The sequence below is a fragment of the Suricata suricatta genome, chromosome 10 (assembly GCF_006229205.1).
Source record: "Suricata suricatta isolate VVHF042 chromosome 10, meerkat_22Aug2017_6uvM2_HiC, whole genome shotgun sequence".
Lineage (NCBI taxonomy): Eukaryota > Metazoa > Chordata > Mammalia > Carnivora > Herpestidae > Suricata > Suricata suricatta.
The window spans coordinates 101,241,215-101,265,146 of record NC_043709.1 but is presented as its reverse complement, the minus strand read 5'-3'; the positions used below and the strand labels follow the sequence as shown (position 1 = coordinate 101,265,146).

The 23,932-nt window shown below is 50.1% G+C and overlaps 2 protein-coding genes across 5 annotated transcripts; one reads left to right on the top strand and one right to left on the bottom strand.

Moving 5' to 3' along the window:
• Positions 1-2,104: 2,104 nt before the first annotated feature.
• ITFG2 (integrin alpha FG-GAP repeat containing 2) lies at positions 2,105-20,468 on the top strand. Of its 3 annotated transcripts, XR_003914277.1 has the most exons (13): positions 2,105-2,333; positions 7,819-7,914; positions 8,473-8,514; positions 8,712-8,883; positions 9,722-9,861; positions 10,340-10,488; positions 10,874-10,971; positions 11,146-11,199; positions 11,291-11,382; positions 12,117-12,234; positions 14,151-14,324; positions 14,415-14,576; positions 20,067-20,468. XR_003914277.1 is itself a non-coding variant. In XM_029953836.1 (12 exons), exons 1-12 carry the CDS (start codon positions 2,238-2,240, stop codon positions 14,516-14,518), a joined length of 1,335 nt encoding a protein of 444 aa, XP_029809696.1. In that variant the 5' UTR covers positions 2,105-2,237; the 3' UTR covers positions 14,519-15,536. The 3 variants fall into 3 exon arrangements, 2 of the variants coding, with proteins under 2 accessions (XP_029809696.1, XP_029809697.1); XM_029953836.1 differs by lacking the exon at positions 20,067-20,468 and having other exon boundaries at positions 14,415-15,536; XM_029953837.1 differs by lacking the exon at positions 20,067-20,468 and having other exon boundaries at positions 2,106-2,242; positions 14,415-15,536.
• Positions 15,693-23,775, bottom strand: NRIP2 (nuclear receptor interacting protein 2). 2 transcript variants are annotated; one of them, XR_003914278.1, is made up of 7 exons: positions 23,267-23,775; positions 19,522-19,665; positions 18,330-18,412; positions 17,866-17,987; positions 17,617-17,669; positions 17,087-17,261; positions 15,693-16,668 (listed from the first exon to the last, which is right to left on the bottom strand). XR_003914278.1 is itself a non-coding variant. In XM_029953838.1 (6 exons), exons 1-6 carry the CDS (start codon positions 23,522-23,524, stop codon positions 17,169-17,171), a joined length of 753 nt encoding a protein of 250 aa, XP_029809698.1. In that variant the 5' UTR covers positions 23,525-23,775; the 3' UTR covers positions 15,693-17,168. The 2 variants fall into 2 exon arrangements, 1 of the variants encoding a protein (XP_029809698.1); XM_029953838.1 differs by having other exon boundaries at positions 15,693-17,261.
• Between the last annotated feature and the right edge of the window lie 157 nt (positions 23,776-23,932).

Genomic DNA, 23,932 nt, shown 5'->3' with positions numbered 1-23,932 from the left:
GTCCTGGGATATTTATGAATTATTTATTTTACAATTTCATTCAAAAGGCTGGAGGAAGAGAAAACAGTGGAGAAATAACAGTGGAAAGAAACATAACTCAAAAACTATTTAACTTTACTTTTAGAAGTAAACACTTTTAAATTGGCTCTTTATTTTCCTATCCCTTAAAACATACAACGAAGCTTACGGTTTCAGCTATGAGAGGATAGAGAGGTGGTAGAGTGAGGGGGCATGCAACCCCTCCATAATGAGATCATGCATTTAAAGCACGAGGTACACCTGTGTGACACAGTACATTTGAATGGATCCAGCCAACCCCACTGTATGTGTGTGTGTGTGTGTATATATATATATATATATATATATATATATATATATATATATATCTCACCAAAAACAAACACGAATGTATGTACAGTCCCCAGTGTTTGTCTAGACTGCCTCCTCTTTACCGTTTTGTTTGCTGTTCCTTGTTTTCATCTTATCTGGCTGTCAGATCCATTGGGAACTCTGGGACAAAATGTGCTATCCCCCTCTCAGCCCCCCAGGCAAAAATGTCCTGCCTTCCAGTGCCTTCTCCCTTTATGTTCAGACACAGAAAGCAGGACTAGGCCTGGCCCAACACCCCCGGGTAAGGCAGATATTCTTATTTTCACAATGCTGACTCATGAAAGACCAGTGCAGACCTAAACTTTAAAGTGTCTTGAACAACGACAGACTTTTGCAAATAATACTTCTGATGCCCTCATCCCAAAGAAAGACTGACTTAATCTTGCTTGTAAGGACAGGTCTGAATCAAACTGACTCTGACCTTGGAGGCCTAAGTGTCAGCTTCTCAGACAATCCTTGTAACACCCAATCAGGAAAGACCAGCTAACACTATTAACATTTCTGAGGGCGGGCCTAAAGATGGAGGTTAAGACTAGTCACGCACTACGTGAGGGTCCTGGGTCCACTCTGTAATTGGTTAAAGTTACTGTCAATGATGTGATGCTATATTGACTGGACCCCTGTACCTGTGTCACAATTTCCTGTAATGCCCCCTTCCCAAACTCATAAAAGGCCCTGCGCCCCCATGCTCGGGGCTCGCTCCACGTGGATCCAGTGTGTTGTTGGAAGTCTGTGAGCCCGAGTTTAGGCTGGCCGGGCCTAAATTCGTAATAAAGCCCTTTGCTTTTGCATGCGTGATTCAGACTCCCTGGCGGTCTCTCGTTTTTGGGGGCGATATTAAAATCCGGCTATAACAGCTGAACCTGTTTTTCTCATCCCAAAGTACTGAATAATACTACAAGCTCTCAGGGTTGTGCAAATTACAGGAAACAATATACATGAGATATGCTTAACAGCAAGTGTTTTCAAAATGAAGGACCACAAAAGCATACACACACCATTTAAAAAGTCTTTTTCACGTGATAAGCCAGTATATAAAATATATATTTATAAATATTTACAACTGAAACAAATTTCTCACAAAAAATACTACTCTAGAGTCACTTGGTATTTTCTATTTTTTTTTTAATGTTTACTTATTTTTGAGAGAGACAGAGCACAAGTAAAGAAGGGGAAGATAGCGAGGGAGACACAGAACCCGAAGCAGGCTCAAGGCTCTGAGCTGTTGGCACAGTGGCCGACATGGGGTTGAACCCAGGAACTGAGATCGTGACCTGAGCCGAAGTCAGCCGCTTAACCAACTGAGCTACCCAGGAGCCCCTGTTGTTTTTTTTAAAAGCCAGTTCAATTCACTACATTATTTTCTGGATTCCTTAACAGGTATCTATATAGTTTAAATAACAACAACAAAACACTGTTGGAAGCCATATAGTTGTTAATTACTACGATTATTATAATTCTCTGGTTTAGTTTAACGCCCGGGAGTCTTCGTTGCTAGGGCAACAAAGGAAAAGGTGAAGGTTATTAGGTCAAGCCCTGGAGAGCCCGTTGCCTGGGGAACAGATAGCCCCCCTCCCTTCCCCCATCAAGGTTGGTCTACCCAGGCTCTCTAGACCTCTGGAGAAAAGGACTGGTCCATGCCTCTGTCACTCATATCAGTAGCTGTGTAAGCCCGCCCCCGACGCTCAGAGGGCTAGGAAGACCCACCTCCTCTAAGGTTAAGCGAGGAAGACCGCGATTGGAGGCTCAAGCGGTGACGTAGCTTTCCGCTTTGGCTGGCCTTCCGCTCGGGCGGCTCTCGGGGACATTTGGCGGGCCTCCCTGATCCCTGGGTCCTTGCAAGTGCGATGAGGTCGGTTAGCTACGTGCAACGCGTGGCCCTAGAATTTAGTGGGAGCCTCTTCCCGCACGCGATCTGCCTGGGAGACGTCGATAACGATACGGTCAGTGCATGCGCACTGCGAGAGATGCGGCCCAGCTCTGCGCCAGGGGGGGCGGGGCCGGGGAGATGGAGAGGCCGCCCTAGGCGTGCGGCGTGAGCGGCGCGCGTGCGCGCTGGGGTTGAGCGGCGGCCTAAGGAGAACTCGCACATAGCTTAAGTGCTTGCACGTCAGGTCCGAATTGCACTGGTTCCCTGCTCTGGTGTTCTTTTAGGGGCATAGATAACTGATCCTTTGCCTAAGTCAGTAACTTGCACACAGTAGGAGGCTGGTAAACTGGTGGCCAGATATCCCGGCTCACTGCTTCTCTCGTTATTCAGGGCATCACCTCAAATCGCTTTACCTTTCGAAGCCTGCAAATAAGCTTAAAACGCTCCTATGCTGCTCTTACAGGTGGCCCCTTGCGCCGGCATACGCTGCTGTACTTTTCTGCCTCTCCACCCACACCCCCCCCCTTCGTAACGCCGGGTTTCTATAGTGCCTGCTCCACACAGTACACCAAGCGTGTGGCAACTTGAAAGCGCCTCACCTTGGTTGAATTACAAAAACAATGGACATCTATCTTTTCATCTCCACTGTTGTTCTTCTCGTTGTTTTTTTTTTAATTTTTTTTTGTTTTATTTATTTTTGATACTGAGAGAGACAGAGCATGAGAGCGGGAGGGGCAGAGAGAGGAGACACAGAACTGGAAGCAGGCTCCAGGCTCTGAGCTAGCTGTCAGCACAGAGCCCGATGCGGGGCTCGAACCCACGACCCTGAGATCTGACCTGAGCCGAAGCCGGAGGCTTAACCGACTGAGCCACCCAGGCGCCCCTCTTCTCGTTGTTTAAATGCATTCATAGAGAGAAAGCAGGTAGAACTATGCCTGGCACATGGTTAAAACCAACTGTTAGCGTTGTTAGTACTTGATTCTGTTTCTGCAAATGTTTATTCAAGTGCCCATTGTGCGCCAAGGACTCTGCTATATTCTGGGAATTCCAAAATGAACAAGACAGTCCCAGCCCTCAGCTAGCTCAGTCAGCTGGGGTGATAGTCACAAGAACAACAAAATGTAAGGAGGTGCATTAATGAAAACTTGTAAAGACTTTCGAGGTAGAGCATCAGAACGGCTGGAGGCTGTTGCTGGTGTGAGACAGTCTTAACAGACTGTTTTCATCCATTATTTCCTATTTTGAACGCAAAGCACCTTATTGCCATCCTCTCTTACCCTCTGCACCATCTCCCTATTGTGCTTTCTTCTCATCCTCACCTCTCTAACTGTTCTGTGCTCTCTTCCCAGAGGGAGGTGGGGGTGGAAAGGGCTAAAACATACCCCAGCCGCCTTTGTGCTGAGAGAGAAGGTATTTTATGAAGCCTTTTTCGGTTCTACTCCCTGTAGGGAGGAAGGAGTTATTCTCGTAAATTTGTATTGTTTTTTGGGCTTTCACATTTAATATGCCAAGCAGTACAATTTTATGAGAAAATCAAGAGAGGCATTTTCAAATAGTAAATTAACAGTGACTTTAGGCATGCATGATTTTCCGTGTTATCTGATGGTCTTTTTTGTTTAAAGGGGGAAAATAACTGCCTTTTTTCATAGCTTCACGGCATCAGCTTTTTTGGAAATTGTACTTTCTGAGTAGATTGCACTAATACACTCAGTTCTACTTTATTAGATTTATTGTGCTACCTTTTTTTTTTTTTTTAACCCTGAGTTGTAAGCTACATAAGGCTAGGGATTTTTTTTATCTGCTTTTTCACTGCTATATTCCCAACACTTAGAATTGGGCCAGGCACATACTAGGTACTCAGATGTTTGTTGAATAAATGACGATTGTAATGGAAAGCAAATGTGATTATTTGTCTCAAAGCAGCTTTGAAGGGCTTTGCATGTTATTGATAAATATAGTTGAAAGAAGGGCAAGTAGTTGAGATCGTTGCCTAGTGGTATATGTGTGTATGTATGTGGTACCTTTGGCATGCATGAGTGTGGATAGATATATTGTTATTGGTTCAGCATTTGGGGCAGGAAAAAGACTTATTTCATCCCAATAAATCATTAGCCTAAAGTTCTTTGAAACTAATTTGTTTCCTGGTAAGTTTCAGGGGAAACCAGGGATAGAATGCACACCCTATAGTACTGCCTGGCTACACCAGGGAAAAGTCTCTAGAAGGTTGTAGCAGATCAAAGATCTCTTTTCCCGTCTCCTTTAGTATTTCATGGCGACGGTCCTCTCCAGCTGAGGTTTCTTAGGGTCCGTGAGTGACCTCCAGAGGCCAGAGCCAGGATCAGCCACGGGGAAGCTGAAGTGCTGGGAAGCATTCTAGCTGCTGGAAAGCAGATGAGCTATTTTGGAAATGTTCTCTTCCAGGAGGCCAGCTGATGCCTCACTGTCATTGCCTGTCTTGCTTGTCATAGCCACACCTGCTTGGTCACTCACTGCTCTTACCATACCTGTGTCTGTGCCCTTGTTAAAACTGTAAGGTCGCCCTTAGCAGAGAGTCTGTGGCATTTATCTTTGTACCCCTAACTCATTGTCTACCTTTACTGAAAACTCAAGGGCTGACCGAGCATTACCTTTCATTCCGATTTTTCTCTGTTTCTTAAAAAAATCTTTTTTGTTAATTGTCTAGTAATTAAACATTTATCAAGGTGTCTGGGTGGCTCAGTCAGTTGAGTTTCCTGCTCTTGATTTCCACTCAGGTCATGATCCCAGGGTCATGGGGTCAAGCCCTGTTCTGGGCTCAGGCTCCTTGCTGAGCATGGAGTCGGCTCCAGCTTCTCTCTCTCTGTCTCTGTGTGTGTGTGTGCCCCTCTCCCCCACTCGCACTCTGTCTCTCTCTCTCTCTCTCTCTTAAATTAAATTTGGGGTGCCTGGGTAGCTCAGTGTCTTATTTCAGCTCAGGTCATGATCTCATGCTTCATGAGTTTGAGCCCCATATCAGGCTTTCTGCTCTTAGCACAGAGCTCACTTCAGATCCTCAATCCTCCTCTCTCTCTGCCCCTCCTCTGCACATGCTCTTTCTCAAAAATGAAAAAAACATTTAAAAAATTGTTTTAATTTAATTTAAGAGAAAAGTAAACCTTTTCTGAGGTGATGGTGTGGACTATGGCGTTTGCTGAATGAATGTTTAAAAAAGAATGAAAGTATGAAAGATACTAGGGTACTTGGCCATGGAGGCCTTTTAACTAGAGGCTGGCTGAAAGCCACCTGGTGGTATTAGTGCTTTCTGTATGCCAGTCACGGGGTTTTTTGTTTGTTTGTTTATTCATTTTTGTTAATTTTTTTTCACATTTACTTATTTTTGAGAGACCCAGAGAGACAGAGTGTGAACAGGGGAGGGGCAGAGAAAGAGACACAGAATCTGAAGCAGGCTTCAGACTCTGAGCTACTGATCAGCACAGAGCCTGATGCAGGGCTTGAACCCTCGAACTGTGAGATCATGACCTGAGCCAAAGTCAGATGCTCAACCGACTGAGCTACCCAGGTGCCCCGTGTTTATTCACTTTTGAGAGAGAGACAGACAGACAGAATGCTAGTGGGGGAGAAGCAGAGAGGGAGATACAGATTCTGAAGCAGGCTCCAGGCTTTGAGTTCTCAGCACAGCGCCCACAAACTGTGACCATGACCTGAGCCCAAGTCAGACACTTAACTGACTAAGCCACCCAGGTGTCCCTGACAGTCACTGGTTTTTTTTTTTTAATTTCTTAATGTTTATTTATTTTTGAGAGAGAAAAACAGAGCACAAACTGGGTAGGGGAAGAGAGAAACAGAGTCACAGAATCTGAAGCAGGCTCCAGGCTCTGAGCTGTCAGCACAGAGCCTGATGCGGGACTTGAACTCACAAGCTGTGAGATCATGACCTGAGCTGAAGTCAGACACCTAACCAACTGAGCCACCCAGGTGCCCCCATCATTGTTTTAAAGGCCTTCCTCTGTTAACTCAATTCTTGCAACAACTTTATGTGGTAGATACCCTTATGATCTTTGTTTTATAGGTGAAAAAATTTAAGCACAGAGAGCTGAATTCAAATCCAGACAGCTGCACCGAGCCTCTGTACTATGTAGCCTGTTGCCTGTGTGTCTGCCACAGTTCTCTGGAGCAGCTGAAATGGAAACATTAGATGGAGAGAGCTTAGTATAAATAAACTTGTTTTATGCTTCTGTGATCTCATATTCCCACTGGATATAACAGTATATAATATAATAATATTCCCATAACTATTAAAAAACAAATCGAAGATTCAAATCAAGTAAATCATTGATAAATCCCAGTTCAATTTTAGCTTTTCCTTATTTGTGATCTGTTACGTCTTTGTTGCCTTTAGAATTAAATCTCTTAAGAATCTGATATTCACTCTGTTTTGAGGCTAGGAAGGCCATGGCGCCTGCTCACCCCTCCACTCCTTCCCTCCCCACCACCCTCCCACTCCCCACCAGGGGAAATCAGAAAGCTATTTATGGAAACAGGGTTTGGTGCTACCTTGTTATCACTGTTAACCCCTGGAAAGGCGGGCAGCCTTTGCTGAATGACTGGGAAATGGGGTACCCAGATACAAATAGGAAGAGGGTCCATGTAGGGAGCCCCCCCTTCCTGAGAGCTCTGCCACCACTTGGGGGTGCCAGAGGCCCCGAGCGCAGAGGAGGCTGACATGTGCAACCCCTTCATGCTGTGCCCTCTGGCACCTCCATCCCCTGGATGTTCGCTCACTCCTACACATCAAGATCAAAAGGTATTGCTAGAGGAAGGAGGTTCCCCAGAGCTGACCTGATCTTTTTATTTGGCCCTTGATTAAGTACATGGTCTGAAGTTCAATTTTCCAAAAGTTCAATGTTCCAGGTTGTTTTCAAAACGTGTCCCATTGACAATGAACAGATTGGAAGAGCTGAAATCAGGCAAACGGGTCATGGAGCTGTTCAGTTGTCAGACTTCTCTGTGAAGAGTCATAGATTCTGTGTTGCCCCATTCTGCTATCCTCCTCTGACACACACACACACACACACACACACACACACTCTCTCTCTCTCTCTCTCTCTCTCTCTCTCTCTCTCTCTCTCTCTCTCTCTCTCTCTCTCCTCCCTACAGGGAAACAAAGAAATTCTGGAGGCGTGCTGAGGTGGCTCAGTCAGTTAATTTCAGCTCTTGATTTCAGCTCAGCCCATGATCTCATGGTTCATCAGTTCAAGTCCACATCAGGTTCATCAGGCTCCACGCTGATAATGTGGAGCCTGCTTGCGATTCTTTCTCTTCCGCTCTCCTTACACTTTCCCTGATCAAGCTCACACTTGCTCTCTCAGAATAAGTAAATAAACTTAAAAAAACTTTTTAAAAAAGAAAAATGAAATTCTGGGAAATTGTGGCTTTGTTGTTTGCAAAAGATTTTTACTAAAGTTGATGAAGATACAGATTGAGGTCTTGTGGTGCCCCCAGGATGGGCCCCCTAGAGAAAAGATCGAGGTGTTTCCATTGGATCTCCTCCTAACACTGTCTTCTCTCTCCCTTTGAAGTTAAATGAACTGGTGGTGGGGGACACCAGCGGGAAGCTGTTCGTGTATAAGAATGATGATAGCCGGCCGTGGCTCACCTGTTCCTGCCAGGGCATGGTCAGTATTCAACTTCCTGGGGCATGAGGGGCAGAAGGATGCTTTTCGTGCAGGGACTATCAAGGCTAAGCCACACAAGAACCCATCACTGTGTCCAGTTTACCAGCTACTCAGCCAGCCTCTGCTTTGGGGTTCATTCCATTTGGGGGCGGGAAGCTGCTGGGCAGTGCGCCCCCAGCTGGTGGGTTGTTTTTTATCTTCCATTTCGGAGTGGCTCCCTTAGTACTTTAAAACCTGCCAAGGTCATCAGCTCTCATAAAGTATAGTACAAAATGGGGGTAATACTTTGAATAAGTCTAGAAATATGGTAGACTGGCTGTATTAGATGTATCTTTTGTCTTGTTCAGCCCAGATGGTCTTAACTGCTTGAGGTCTCCCTACCGTTCTCTAGGTAAGGCAGACTTAGAGCAGCACAAGAACGTGATTAACATGAACTATCAGTGTAGGTCATATGGCACAAGTTTTCAGCAAACGGTGGTAGCCAGCAAACCCTCTCCTTGCTTCACTGAGATTAGAGAGTACTGGTCTCCCTCAGTATGTCTCTCCTTTTCTTTGCAGCTGACTTGCGTTGGGGTTGGAGATGTTTGTAATAAAGGAAAGGTAAGAACTCTAGGGGACGTTGGGACTTTGGTAGAACTCCAAAGCTTTGTCTAAATTGCTTCCCATCTCCTGCTGGAAATCAGCTGAGAGTTAAAGGCGTCAGCCCTCCATTAAAGCACCTTCCATGCTTTAACGACCAGGCTTCTGCCCAAACTTCCCTTCCCAGCCAATCCCTTCTATGCCTCTGCCTCTCCCAGAACCTGGTGGTGGCGGTGAGTGCTGAGGGATGGTTTCACCTGTATGACCTGACGCCTGCCAAGGCCCTGGATGCTTCTGGGCACCATGAGACCCTGACGGGAGAGGAGCAGCATCCAGTCTTCAAGCAGCACATCCCTGCCAACACCAAGGTCATGCTGATCAGCGACATCGGTGGGCATGCTCTCTCTGCAGGCAGCCGGGGGGGAATAGGAGCCAACGGGTAGTAGAGCAGATTTCAGGGAATTCAGGGAGGTAGTTAGTATTCATGTGTGCAATTATTATGCATTTTATGTTGAGTTACTGAGCTCCCGTTATAAACCAGATATCATTCTAAACACTGTGATTGCAGCAGTGAATAAAGCAGACAAAAATCACTGCCTTCTTGGACCTTTACTAGGAAGGGACAGAAAATAAACAGTGTAAAATGCTTTAAGAACCTGCTTCAGATTTTGTATCTCCCTGTCTCTCTGACCCTCTCTCTGTCTCTTAACAATTAAAAAAAACATTAAAAAAAATAAAAATAAAACCAGTCAATTCCTTTAAAAAAGAAAAAAAGAAGAAGAAGATTAAATAATATATTAGAAGGCAGTAAGTGCCGTGGAGAAAATAAACCACAGATAGGGGCTAGAGAGTGTCTGGGTATAGAAGTAGAGGTACCAATCTAAATGGAGTTGTTCAGAAAGTCCGTGCTGGGAAGGTGGCATTCGATCAGACACTGAAGGTGACAAGGGAGTGGGTCATACAGAGAGAGGGCTGATGTCTCAGCCAGAAGCTGTCACGAAGGTGGGGGTACATGGCACGAATCAGGACACTCGCTTTGCATATCTGAGAGACGAAGCATAGATACAAAGTGTCTGAGGGGCTAGCACTGCTCTTGGGGTCTGAAGTCGTCCCGGGTCACAGCGCACGCGCTGGTGACGTTAGCAAGGGGGCGGGCAGGACGTGTCTGTAGGGTTCAAGCTGATGAACACACGTGTGGCTCCAAACTCGTCTTACTTTCTGAACGCAGATGGAGATGAGTGTTGCGAGCTGGTGGTCGGTTACACAGACCGTGTGGTACGGGCTTTCCGCTGGGAAGATCTGGGCGAGGGCACTGAACATCCAACAGGGCAGCTGGTGTCACTCAAGAAGTGGACGCTGGAGGGTCAGGTGAGAGGCCGAACGTGGGGCGCAGGGAGCCCAGGGAGCAGGGAGAAACCCCTCCTGGAGGGGCCCTCACGGGAGCACAGTGGTGGGTCAGGGTTTAGAGTGGGAGGAAGGGAAGATATCCTTGTTGAGAGAAATCCAAAGAAGAGAGTTTTGAATCGGGATCTTAGGGGAAAATTACTAACAATAGGCAAAGAGGAAGGAGTGCCGGGCTAAGAGTTAAGAGTGTGCTGGCGGACCTGACGTGCTCTGTGTCGGGATGTGGACCCTGGTTAAGACATGCACAGCGGAGAGCAGACGGGCTGTGTGGAGGCAATGGCACCAGGCAGGAACCTGCGAACTCAAATTCTTCCTCTTGCTGTTAGTCTCCAAGCCCGGGTGCTGTTCCCAGGGCCCCTGTCCCACTTGTCTCCCCTGCTCTCTGCAGGGCCCCACTTCTTTCTGTCCCCGGCCCCCTTTAAGGCCCTGTTCCCTGGTGCAGGTGGACAGTCTCTCGGTGACTCCAGGGCCCCTGGGTGTTCCTGAACTGATGGTATCTCAGCCGGGCTGTGCTTACGCCATTCTACTGTGTACCTGGAACAAGAACACCGGGCCCCCTCCGACCCCTGAGGGGGCTCCAGAGGGCAGTCGGTAAGGGCGCAGGCCCGTGGGTGGTGTGGGGTGCTCGGAATCCAGATGGGCTCCTGGATGCACTCGGCCGTGGGTGGGTCTGCAGTGGGCAGAGCTGCTTCAGCTGGGTCCTGCCACAGCACCTTTGCCCATTAAGGAAGATTGTTTTGGGACCCAGGGAATCCTGGACTTTAACCTTGTAGCACCTGGAAGAGATTCCAAGATTCTAGCTTGGCAGCCCTGTCCCTCCTTTTTCTGCTCGCCACATGGCCCAGACAGCATCAGCAATAGATTCCCAGGCCGACTCACATCCTAGAAGCTCGTACAGAGACCGGGGCCACAAAGGACCTGGAGAACGAGGCTCATTAGGTCCCCACTTAGTATCCCTCCCATACCCTCTCCACAGGGAGGCCCCGGCTACTCGAGACGTCATGTTGCACCAGACTTCGGGCCGAATCCACAACAAGAATGTCTCCACCCATCTCATTGGCAACATCAAACGAGGTGAAGGTGGGGTGGGGACACAGGAGGGAGCTGAGGGGCAAGCATCAGTCCTGGGAGAGGCGAGATGCAGGGCCTTTGCTTCCTCCCTGCCTTGGACCGCCCCTCACCCTGTGTGCTCTGCCCTTGCCCTTCCCGTCACATTTTCCTCTTCCTGTCCTTCTGTCCCTCCTGCAGGCCACAACTCTGAGACGGGTGGCTCCAGCCTCTTTGCCCTCTGCACCCTGGATGGTGAGTGCCCACTGGGGCGGGAGGCCTTGTGCCTGTGGGGTGCGCTCAGGGGTCCTGTCCTGCCCACCCCGGCCTACCTGTCCCCCTGCAGGGACGCTGAAGCTTATGGAGGAAGCAGACAAGCTGCTGTGGTCGGTGCAGGTGGATCACCAGCTTTTCGCCTTAGAAAAACTGGATGTCACGGTGAGAGGAACATTCTTACGTTCTCCACGTGGAGAGACGTGGTTTAAATGAGGCCATTCTCACTTCACAGTTCACTCTTGATCTTTATCTGAGTCTCTTCAGACAGACTCTTAACTCCGTCTCCGGTGAGTCTGTTTCTCCTAATTCCTCAGTGCTTAGCACCGTCTCTGTGCCACTGTGTGATCTGTCTGGCAGCACCTCTGGCAAGAGCAATGGCTCCAAAGAGATAATTTATTAGGGTCCAGAAGTGAGTTATTGGCCCCAACTCCAGATAACGTTCTGTAATTTTTTCTCTCGTCTATGTATGAGCCTCTCTTTACAAGGCTGTGGCCCCTATATCTGCGACACAGGGGCGTACTTTACACTGCCAGTATGCACGCCTGGTGGTTTAGGAGAAGAGGTGCGGGGTTTTGAAGTCGGTAGAACAGGCCTGGGTCTGAGTCCTGAGTCTGTGCTGCCTCCCTTCTGTGCCGAGTGACTGCGAGTGAGCGACTTCACTTCTATAAGCTGAAGTTTCCTCCACATAAAATTGGGATAATGGGGTCTCCTTCACCAGTTGTTTGGTGGCTGGCGTGGAGGAAGGTCAGTAAGAAGCTTAGGGTTGCTTTCTTTCCCGCTGGCTGTTTGTCCCCCAGAGCTGGGTCCACAGCTCCTTTATATTCCATCGTTAGCGGGGGCTCTTCTATTTACCAGCTCCTGGCCACCCCTGCATCCTTGTCTCTGGCCTTTTTCAGGGCAATGGGCACGAGGAGGTGGTTGCCTGTGCCTGGGATGGGCAGACGTATATCATTGATCACAACCGCACCGTCGTTCGCTTCCAAGTGGACGAGAATATCCGGGCCTTCTGTGCAGGTGGGACCCCGTCCGCGGCCCCCCTCTAACCACACTGTCTGCCTCTTGCTTCTGCTCTCTCTGTGTCCCCTAACGTGCGTCTTCATAAACAAATGAGCTCTTCAGCACTGTTGTTAGAGGGTGATGGTGGGCACTAAATTGCCCTCTGCAGTTTTAAATAAGGAGTGAGAGACAGTGCAAGGCTCATCTCTGAATATCTTAAAGAATCGAATGAGTTCTTATCATCTGTCCGTCCGGGATGCGTGGAGACATCGGAAAGTTCTCTCCCATCTGAGCATGTCAGAACTCTGAGGAGCGTTCTCCCAGACAATTCACATTTGTTCCAAATCTGGGACTTGGAAAGCAGCCCTGGCTTTTTCAGGTGACATGGGGAGATCTCTGGTTGCTGAACTGGTGAGGATTGTACAGCACTCTGGTGTACATACTCCAGTGGACCGGAAGGTTAAAATGCCTTTGAAGGAGGGACTGTCACCAAAGAGAAGCCTTAGTTTTCTTTTTTAAAATTATTTTTTAAATGTTTATTTTATTTTTGAGAGAGAGAGAGAGAAAGAGAGACAAAGCATGAGCGGGGAGGGGCAGAGAGAGAGACACACACACAGGATCCGAAGCAGGCTTCAGGCTCCAAGCTGTCAGCACAGAGCTGGATGTGGGGCTCGAACTCACAGACTGTGAGATCATGACTTGAGCCAAAGTGGGATGCTTAACTGACTGAGCCACCCAGGTGCCCCTTTTCTTTTTTTTTAAGTTTAAAAAAATTTTTTTTCTTTTTTTTGAGAGAGAGAGAGCACTTGTGCACAAGTGGTGGAGGGGCAGAGAGAGAGAGAGAGGGAGAGAAAGAATCCCAAGCAGGCTCCATGCTGTCAGAGAGCTCACAAACCAGGAGATCATGACCTGAGCCGAAATTAAGAGTTGGGTTACTTCACCAACTGAGCAACCCAGGTGCCCAGCTTTAGTTTCTGATCACTTTTTGCTAATCTGCCCCTTGGACTGCCGAGACTACCCCTCATTCCTCCAAGGCTGTCACAAGGATGGGAAAATCAAGAAATCACGTTTGGGGAGCCATTCTGCCTGGTGTTTGTTTGTTTTTTAATTTAATTAAACCATCTTACTATAGTTACTTACTATAACTCAACACTTACTCTTTTTAATGTTTGTTTATTTTTGAGAGAGAGAGAGAGAGAGACTGATTGTGAGTGGGGAAGGGCACAGAGAGAGGGAGACAGAATCTGAAGCAGGCTCCAGGCTCTGTGCTTGTCAGCCACCCAGGCACCCTGGGTTTTATTTTTTTAATGTTTGTTTTTTGAGAGAGAGAGACAGAGTGTGAGCAGGGGAGGGGCAGAGAGAGAGGGAGGGAGACACAGAATCCGAAGCAGGTTCCAGGCTTTGAGCTGTCAGCACAGAGCCATCAGCACAGAGCCCAACTTGGGGCTTGAACTCCCAAACCGTGAGAACATGACCTGAGCTGAAGTCAGATGCTTAACCGACTAAGCCACCCAGGTGCCCTGTGGTATTTTTTCCATATCTGAAATGGGGCATGTATTTTACCTATTTTACTGAGTTCCCAACACCGATGGAATAGAAAGAGGGCCTTTAGGGGTACCTGGGTAGCTCACTCAGGCGTCCAACTTCAGCTCAGGTCATGATCTCAAAGACCGTGAGTTCGAGCCCCCCGTTGGGCTCTGTGCTGACAGCCTAGAGCCTGGAGCCTGCTTCAGATCCTGTGTCTCCCTTTCTCTCTGTGAAAAATAAACAAACATTTAAAAATACTTTTTTAAAAAAGAAAGAGGGCTTTTAGCTTTCTGCTTGATGTCTGTGGGAGGGTCAAAACTGCTGACTCCATGGCTGTCTCTTGTCCTCTGCCCTTCCCCACTGGGACGGGAACTCTCTGACCTTTGTCTCACCCCCGCACCCCGCAGGCTTGTATGCCTGCAAGGAGGGCCGCAACAGCCCCTGCCTCGTGTACGTCACGTTCAACCAGAAGATCTACGTGTACTGGGAGGTACAGCTTGAGCGGATGGAGTCGACCAATCTGCTGAAGCTGCTGGAGGCTGAGCCAGAGTTCCAGAACCTGCTGCAGGAGCTGGGCGTGGGTGAGTCCCGGAGAGCTTCAGGCTGGAGAAGCCTTGCGCCAAGTGCCCAGGAGGGCCACAGCCTCCGAACCGCCTCTTTCTTGCCCTCAGATCCTGACGACCTCTCAGCGGTCCGAGGCCTGCTTCACCAAACCCTCTACCATCCAGACCAGCCCCTACAGTGTGCTCCCGAGAGCCTCCACGATCCCACCTAGCCGGACTTGCCCTCTTAGCTGAAGAAGGAGCCTCCTGCACCCCCCCACCCCCCCCAAGGTATCCCTAGTGCTGGCCGGATAAGGAGTAGACATCACAGAGGAGCACGGGAAGATGGCAGCAACCTCAGGGAAGCTGTGAACCATAGCTGTCATGGTCTTCTTAGTGAAAGAAGAGGCAGCCTGGCCCTCTGCCCCATTTCTTTATTACCTCACCCATCAGTCACATCAGCAGGATCATAGAACCCCAGCCTCATTCCACATCGTCTGGGACGGCCCCCTCCCCAGAGCTCCCTGCTCTCATCTGTGGAAAACAGACTTCTTTGGGAGGAGGGAACACAGATCTTTTGCATGACTCCACTGCTTGTAAGGAAACCAGGCTGAGGCCAGTGGAGCAATGAGATAAGGGCTCCCCCAGTTCAAGCTCCTCCCTCTGTGGCACAGCCCCAAGTCAGTCATTGGCAGTAGGGATTAGTGCAGGAGTGGCACACTGTCTGACTCTTGAAGGCGGTAGAGGCAGGCAGGGGGGTGTTTCAGGGCATCCTACCGTTGGGTCTTGATTGCTCCCAGCAATGCAGAGATGATTGTCTTCTATTTACCAAAGAAACTGGGCTAGCACTTTCTCAGTTTGCCATGTTTGCTGGCGCAACTTTGTGGACCTTGACCCCCCACTCCCCCCCTAAAACACCTTCTTGTCTATAAGACAATACGCATTTAGACTCCGATGCGGGTTTATGATCCAGACCACAATCAGAATTCTATCTTGGACCATCTGTATCCCTTCTGCTCTCAATTCTGTGCACCGTAAGTCGGTGTTTTCCCCATCACAGGCTGCAGTCCTTTGGTGGCTTGTGGTCAGCATTGTTTGCATAAACGAAACTTGGTAGAATGAAATAGAAGGAAAAACATCGGAGTATCATGCTCACAGCACAGGAAGTACTGTTTTGTTATAACTGTATGTGTACTGTGTGTGTGCTCTAAGTACACTGTAAAATGTATTTCCTGCTGTGGATTGTGTTCAGAGGAGTCTCAAAGCCATCGCTCTCAATTACATTGACCCAGCCCAGACGGGTCAACCTGGTGAAAGGTCCGTATTCACATCGCCTTTCTGTAAGGGAATGAGGGCAGAGTTACTGATTCGGACTCTGATCTACATGGTGGGAAACCAGACATGAGCATAGAGAAACAAGTGTTTATTCAAGGGGAGAAGCAGCTGAGCTGCAGGCCTGCTGCTGGGTCTGGGGTCTGCGGTCTGCGCTTACAGAAGCAGGAGGCAGGAGGGAAACAGGCAGAGCCTGGAAAGCAGAGGTTATGGGGCAAGGCAGTGAGGGACCAGGGTATCATCATGCCACATGTGGTAGTGAGCCCCCTCCTCTTCTTTTGAGGACAGAGGACTCTGCTGGGAAAGGCAAGACCAGATGTCACAGGGCAGCTGGGTCGCATCCTGGTTCTCCTCTCCTCTACCTGGGGCTCAAGATTTTGTTTCCACCCCAAGGTCCTACTTCCTAGTGAGGTTAGTTACACCACTGTCTTCCTCTCCACTTAGTCTGTGACTTGAGAGACTCAATCCTGCCAGAAAGACGCTCAGGGGGTCTGGCTCCTTAAGGTTTAGGTTCCTCTCTTCATAGTGAAGACGAAAAGCCGCCTTGGTGTTTTGTTTTTTTTTTCTTTTTGGGTTTTTTTTTTTTTTTTGGCTTTGGCTCAGAGCCTGGCAAGGGATCAAAATAAGATTCCAAAATAAGACAGGCTTAAGCTCAAGAGGCCAGAGATGAGGGGAAGGAAGAAGGTCTAATGAGGTGAGTAGTTCTAGAAATAAGAAAGGATACTGGTTAGGTTCCAAGTCTGAGTGTGGCCAGCCCTGCCATCCTGTCCACCTTGTGGGGGCAGTTCTTGACAGGGCTTCTTGCCACCCCTCTGAAGTTCAGGGGCTCTGTAAAAAAGCAAGTGGAGGAGGAGAGGGACATGTGAAGAAATGCTAGAGGTACCCCCAAAGTTTTGCACAGGGAAATCAAGTAATAACTAACTTCTGACGTCTGCAACCCCAGGAAAGGTAACCTAAGAAAGCTCCCAGCCTTGGGAGCCTGACACTCCTCTACCAACTTGCCTTCCTCCTGTTCTGGAACATTCTGTTTCCTGTTTCTTCTTCCACTCAGCTGTAAGCAGATGTGTGCAAAATCAGAAAGGTAGCCGTCAGCAGGGACAGGGCCCCTGGTGGGTGAGGCGTGGCAGTCTAGTTGCAAGAGGTAATGAGCCCCAGAACGGGAAGGGAGAGGCATGGGAGTGAAGGCCGCCGAGGGGTGTGTGGGGTGGATCGGGAGTCAGGTAAAGGACAGTGTGGGCTGTAGCCTTTGACTTGGGTCAGTTCCCACCACATCACGCTTACATCCTTTTCCACAGTCCTGATTTGGAGGGGGACAGGGAAGCCAGGCCCCTGAGATCATGGGCCCTCTCTCTGGAAGACTCTTGGAGGAGTGGGCAGTTGCTGAGAAGCAGAGAGGAATGTGGCCGACTGAGGCCAATGGGATGGTCAGGGTGGTGACAGAAGGGACAGAACGTGGTAGTCCCAGGTACCTGGCTCTAGTAATGCCCCATTCCCCAACACGGCTCTTTCCCAGGACAACGTCCTTCCCCTGGGGACTGACTGGTTCAGCAGTCACTGGCCAGACTCTTGGTACAGAGGCAGGAAGGGCAGCTCTGAGCAGGGGGCCCTCAGACGCAGCACTCCACGCTCGAGGTCGATGCAGCACTGTGGGGGGTGGGGGAGGAGAGGTGTGTGCTTCTCTCAGCAGGTAGCCTCTCCCTCAGGGCCCCCCACTACCCACATCCCCCCCCACCCCGCCCACCTTGTGGTCCTTGTTCTTCTCCTCCCACCCCCATTTCCATTCACCTAGAGCCCTGGGGATGGGGGCAGTGGGACCTGGTTCTTATGTTTCACTTCTGGGCAAATAAGGAACCTCTAGGGAAGCAAGGTGAAATCACTCAACTCTGAGTCTTTCTCATCAGAAGCTGGCCCATGCTTCCTCACCTGTGCCTTTCACCTCTTTATCCCAGCCCTTTGGGTCAGGCCCCAAGTGTGAGTCAAGTGCCTGCATCCTCCTTACCTTGAGAGAAAGCAAAGTCTGCAGTCCAAGACAGAATTCGGGACTCTCAACATCTGCAGGAATCGTTTGAAAACAGAAGAGGCTGGATGACACCCAGGGGTCACGGTGCCCTCCTGTCAGCACTTGCTCCTTGTCTGCCCTCCCCACCCCCAGGTCTGAGGGTCTAGGCCCAGAGGTTGGGGACACCTCATATGGTGCCAGGAGAGGAAGGCAGAAGAGGAAGAGGCTGCAAATGAAGGGAAGACTCACCCACCACCTGGGCCGAGCAGGCCACCGTCTCCTGGCCCAGCTGTAGCTCCAGCTGCTCCACCTGCATGGGGGGCCCGGGTGCCAGGTCGCCACCTGGGGCTTTGAGGACCTTCTTCCCTAACCTGTGGTTGGGAAGCATGGGTTATGGGCACCACAGCCCCCAGCCCCCTCATCAGCTGACGCCCCTCCCCACCACCTGTGGGTTCTCATCCAACCCCTTGGCCCCAGGTGGGGTCTGAATCCTTGTCTTCTCTACCAGAGCCTCCATCCAATCTTTTTTTTCTAATTATAGCTCTGTTGATACATAGTTCATATTACCACAAAAGCCACCCCTTTATAAATGCAGTGGGTTTTAATATATTCACAGAGTTATGCAACTACCACTACTATCTGATATCAGAATATTTCCATCACCCCCCAAGGAAACCCCCTCTCCCATCCATTCTTTTGGGCCACACTCTTACCCCAGGCGGCTGAGGCATCCAGCCGAGATCTGGTTGTGTTGGGTACCTGTGTCCACGGCCACCTGGAGCTCCTGGTCTCGGCACTGAGAAAGAGGGTCGCGGGGTCAGTGGGAACGGATTGGGCTTGGGTCCCGGCCCTTTGATGACTCCTCTCCGAAACGAGTGAAGGGAACGAACCGTGTCTTTCAGAGTGATCTTTATGGCACTCATGTAATTGAGGCAAAACTGGCTCTTGGATGCAGGAATCAAAAAAGGAAGTAGAGCTGCCTATGGGGAGTTTGTACACTTAGGAACAACTTGACCAGAAGTAGAGATCTGTTTGTGTAGAGGAATTCTTGAGAAGCTGAGGGCCTACATTAGAGAGGTCTAGGTAAGGAATGCAGGAGGGGCGGAAAGACCTGGCTGCCTCACCAGGAAATTCAGATGAGGGTAAGCGACAGGTTCACTTTCTTCTGGATATACACGGACATTTGGGGGTACACTTGGATATCCCAAATGCATGTCATTTTCTCAACCCAGACCTTTACTGAGCACCTGCTATGTGCCAGATATGTTGCTGGAAGGTATAGCGATGAAGGCTGTGTTCAAGGGAGAGGGGACATGACCCGTAGCTACTGCATGGTAGAAAGTTTCAAGGTCTAGAAAGGGTTGTGAGTAAAGTGCTCTGGACATTGAGAGAGAGGAGAGGCTGTTTCCCACTGGGAAAATCAGAAAAGATTTCAAGGAGGAGGTAACATTTGAGGCCTTAAAAGATTCTAGAATGTGGCCAGAGACTGGAGAGCAGGAAGAGAAAAACACGGTAGCAGAGGAGCGGTGGGTGTTCAGAGCTGCTTGGGTGGTCAAATGGTTCCAGAGAGGACAAGGCTGTCACGTGGGAACACATAGGCTTTTTCTGAGGGGGTTGCAGGATGCATGCGTGCACACACCCTCCATGCCCGTGGAACACACTGGCGAGTATTCACACGTGCACATTTGGAAATCGTAGCTGATAAAGGGTTGGTTGGCGCAGCACATGGGATTGCATGGAGGGAAGATGGGTGGGGGCAGAGAGTAAAGAATGTGCAGGATCCCATTTTTAGGTCCAACCACCGGGGAGAGATCCCTTTTCTTCCTCTTTCCTCACCACCCAGGGAAGTGAGCCATTCACAGGCGGGATGGTTCGTGAAAGCCAGTGCCCTGGGGGGCTTCTCACCTTGCAGTTCACAAGAAGAGCTGGAATCTGTGTCTTCTTCCTCCTCTCCTGGCCGTGGATCAGGGCCTGCTCTGGTGGAGACTCGCCCTGAAACTGACTCTGGTTTCCCTCCACCAGGCGCCTTTGGATCACGCTGTGCGGCTGCTGGCTCAGTCACAAAACAAGGCAGACAGGTGTAAACCCCGGTATCCGGGCCACTCGGTTCTCCCACCTTAGATCTCCCACAGTGTTCCGAACCCCTCCCCAGTCCCACATCTCATGGGAGCAAGAAAGGGGCAGGAGCTTACCCAAGTCCCAGCCTTCAGATCATTATAGCAGAGTGAACCCCAGTATCAAATCCTGCTGTTTTGCCGGGGCCCCAATAGCTTGCTCAACAACGAAGAAATGGGAAGAGAACAGTCCATTCTAGGTTAGACCAACCTATTGACTGCCAGGACTTCTCAGGAGCTAGTATTATGCTTGGGGAACTTTTTGTTTGGTCTATAACACATTTTTAACATTTCCCCCCTTTCCCTCTTCTGACCTCACCCTTCAATGGACTGCAGATCCCAGGGTTGATGGTGTGATGGAAAGAAGTCAGACTAACAGCGAGGGAAAAAAAAGTCACATCTTCAAAACTAGGATGCTCGAACTATCCCTCACCTGAAACCACCTTCACTCCATCTGGCCACTTTACTTCTAAGTTCTGCCAGCTTTGCCTCCTGTGTTTATAGAGTCCATCCCTGCTTTGTGTTACTGCTTTTATTCAAGCCTCACCTCAGCTGTCCTGGATCACCGACCGCCTCCCTAAGTTCCTAAGAACCGGCCTCAGTACTGTTGTCTCTCAGGCACACCTGCACGAAGCCAGTGATTATCTAAAGCCCCTGCTGCTCAGGAGCACCTGGGTGGCTCAGTTGTTCATGGGTCCGACTCTAGATTTCAGCTCAGGTCATGATCTCACAGTTTGTGAGTTCAAGCCCCACATCAGGCTCCGCACTGACCATATGGAGCCCACTTGGGATTCTTTCTCTCCCCCTCTCTCTACCCCTCCCCAGCTCTCTCAAAATAAACGAATAAACTTAAAAAAGATAAAACCCTTGCTACTCAAAGTGTGATCCTCAGATCTGCAGCTTTAACATCATTTGCCATCACTTGGAAGGTTGTTAGAAAGGCAGAATCGTGACCTACTGAATCAGAAGCTTCATTCTAACAAGGTGCCCTGATGATTCGTGCACATGTTAAAGTCTGAGAAGCAGCAAAGGAAAACAAAACTAACCATGTTACTCCTGCTTAAAATCCACCAAAGCACCCCTGCTTCCTGTTGCATGATAAAGCCCAAACTTTTTCAGGTGATGCACAGCCCAGATGACCTGGCCACAGCTTGGTCCTCAGCCTCGCCCCTTGCTCTGCACATCTGCCCCTATTGACCCTACTTATACTGCTTGTACCAGGCTGCTTGCTCTTGGCCTCCACACCTTAGCTTCTGCTCAACCCCCTTCCTGAGATGACTCTTATTCTTCTATAGGCCAGACTGGATGACTGGTTCTACACACTCTGTTCAGGAGCTGCTCTTTATTTGGGAGAGAGGTTTTTATCTAAGTCTGGAATTCTGTGTGTATCCTGTAATTAACAGAGTACCTCCTCCAGGAAGCCCTCTCTGACTTCTTTGAACTCTTCATTCCACACACCAGGCTGGGGCCCCTTCCCTTAGCTCCCTTTGTCATGCTTGATAGATGTTATTTGTGGATATTACTCCCCCATTAGCCTGGAGAGCCCGTGAAATCAGGTCTTTATACCCCAAGGCTTAACTTAGCATATAGTAGGCACTCAATAAATGCTTGTTGAAGAATAATTCTATCTGTCCAGGCTCTACACATGCTTCTCCACCTGCCCTTTCTTCTTGGGAACTTGGGATTGTTTTTCTACCCTTGGTTTAATGAGGCCCTTGAGACCGGCTGCTCCTGCCAGCAAGGCTGCCAGCAGGAGACCCAGGTCTGGGAAAAGGGCAGTGAACTCCAGGACAGGCTGGAAAGAGCGACTCTGCAGTTCCTGGCCCTCCTCCCACCTTTCCCACGATGGACACAGGCTTCAGGCCTCCACTAGTGTGCAGTTTGCCCCCAGAGTTATCCTAGGGAGGGAGTCAGTGGGGTCCCCCCAACCTGTTGTACCTTGACTCCCAAAGCCACACAAAGTCCCTGCTTGAGATCAATTCGGGAGGTCCTGAGGCAGTGGGGTGAGGTGAAAAGCTCAGGATTTATCAGAAGGCCAGACCCGCCATTCTGGGATGGCAATTAACAGAGCCTTCAATCCAGGGCCAGATGGAGGTAGAGTGGTCTCCAAACCATTGAGGCCCTGAGGTCCTAGCCACTGGGAGCCGAAGCACAAGCTTCCCTCTTGTCCTGTTTCTCCCTGTTTCTCAGCTGTGCTCTCTGTGCCTGCAAAGCAGCCCTGAAGTTCCCTGAACTGAGATCTCAGCCTGGTCACTTTTCCTGTCTGGGAGCTGCTGGGCTGAGGCTGGGAATCTGCTGACCTCTCAGCTGGGTTCCTGGAGGAGGAACATTTCGTCTGGGAGGAATCCGGTAGGGCTGGGTCAAGAGAGGGAATGAGGGGCTCCTTTGGCCTCCAGGCTCACTACAGGCTGAGTGCCCTGGAGTGCCCCTCCTTCGTGTCCCTCATTTGGAGGAGGGCCCTCCTCTCAGACCTCCTGAAGAGGGAATGGGTGAGGGAACTGAGTGCTTCCAAACCCTTGTACAAAAGCCCTCCTTTCTTCTAGAAGAGCCAGAGACGAGAGAGGATTCCATCGTCTCTGGACCCTACAGAGCTCACTCTCTCTCAAGCTAAATGGAGGAACAAGCATAATTAGACCTTAGACAGTGCTTTCTATTTTCCAGGCTCTCTGCTAAGCCCCTCGTAGGCATTAGTAGATGCAACTCCCACAGCAATGCTGTGAGGGAGATATTACTAATTTTGTCCTCATTTAGCAGACGAAGAAACAGGTTCAGAGACATAAAGCAACTTGCCCAAGGTAGTAAGTGGCAGGGCCAGGATCTGAACCCAAGCAGCATGGCTCCAAAGCCCACACTCTTTACCACAGTCTCAGAGGGGGGATGAATGTATGCAGCTGCCCCTGACCCACTCACCCCCTCGTTGCTACACTTCGTCCCCATTCCCTCTGGAGGCCACAGCTGCTGCAGGGAGATGGAGAGAAAGGAGCCTGGAAGGGCCATTGCCCCTAAGAGGGAGAGAGGGGCACTCGGGAGGCTGGTGGCCTAGGCAAGAGCCATAGGACTGAGCCAAAGGACTGAGGCCTTTAGTGCTTCCATTCTGGAGGGAAAAGGCAAGTGGATGGTCAGAGCTGGTAGAAGGGAAGCTGTTGTTTAGGGACAGAAAACAAACTATAACCCTAAACCGGCCAGGCCTCCAGGCCCTCCCAGCAGTAAATGACTGCTCCAGAAGGTTCCTGTGTCCTTGTAAGCCTCTTCTCCTAAAGAGCACAGCTCCTCATCACCCCAAGATAAGTCTTGGACTATTTAAGAGAAGCTGAGCAAGGAGATTAGACCCCCCCCCACCCACCCAGCACCACCAAGACATGGGAGCATCCCCAGTGAAGAGTCTGAGGGTGGTCGCAGTGGAGCCCCTCTGCCTGGGACTACCTCATGCCCACACTCAGCAAGGGACAGGGGATCTGAAGGTTAGGGTCTGCACTTTCCGGCCTCCCCAGGATACAGGGAGAGAGAGGGGAAGGGTGGGGGGAGGGCTGCCTCACCAAGTCCTTGGAGGTGCCGAGCCTCTTGAGGCTGTCCAGGGGGAGCAGGTCGGCAGAGTCCTTGTGCAGGAACTGGGTGGCCTGTCTGAGCCGGCGCTGCTGGCTCAGGGGGGCTCGGTCCCGAAGCGCTGCCTCCTGTCCCCTCCTCCTGGAGTCTCCCTCCTCTCTCCTGGCCTCCTGCCTGGTGCTCGTGGCCCCTGCGGGGCTCGCTGAGCTTGATGAGCAGGTTGGGGGCTGCTGAACCGTCCTAGGCTCCATCCTCTCTGTCCCCCCCGCGGCCCCGCCGCCGCTTCCCGCCTGCTTCCGTTCCCCGGGGTCGCAGCTCTCCTGACAGGAGGGTCTCCCCGGGGGCAGAGGAATTCAATAAATAATGTGCAGGAGCAGCCGCGTCAGACACCAATTTCCTGAGATTGCAGTAGAGGGAATGAGGCTCGGGCTGGAAAAACCCAGCACTCCGGGCGGGGAGGGGGGGCGGCTGGCAGACTCTGAAGCGCGTCCAACTCTGGGGTCCTGATGGGAGCGGTTGGTGGAAGGGGTGTGTGTGTGTGTGTGTGTGTGTGTGTGTGTGTGTGTGTGTGTGTGTGTGTGTGTGTGTGTGTGTGTGTGTGTGTGTGTGTGTGTGTGTGTGTGTGTGTGTGTGTGTGTGTGTGTGTGTGTGTGTGTGTG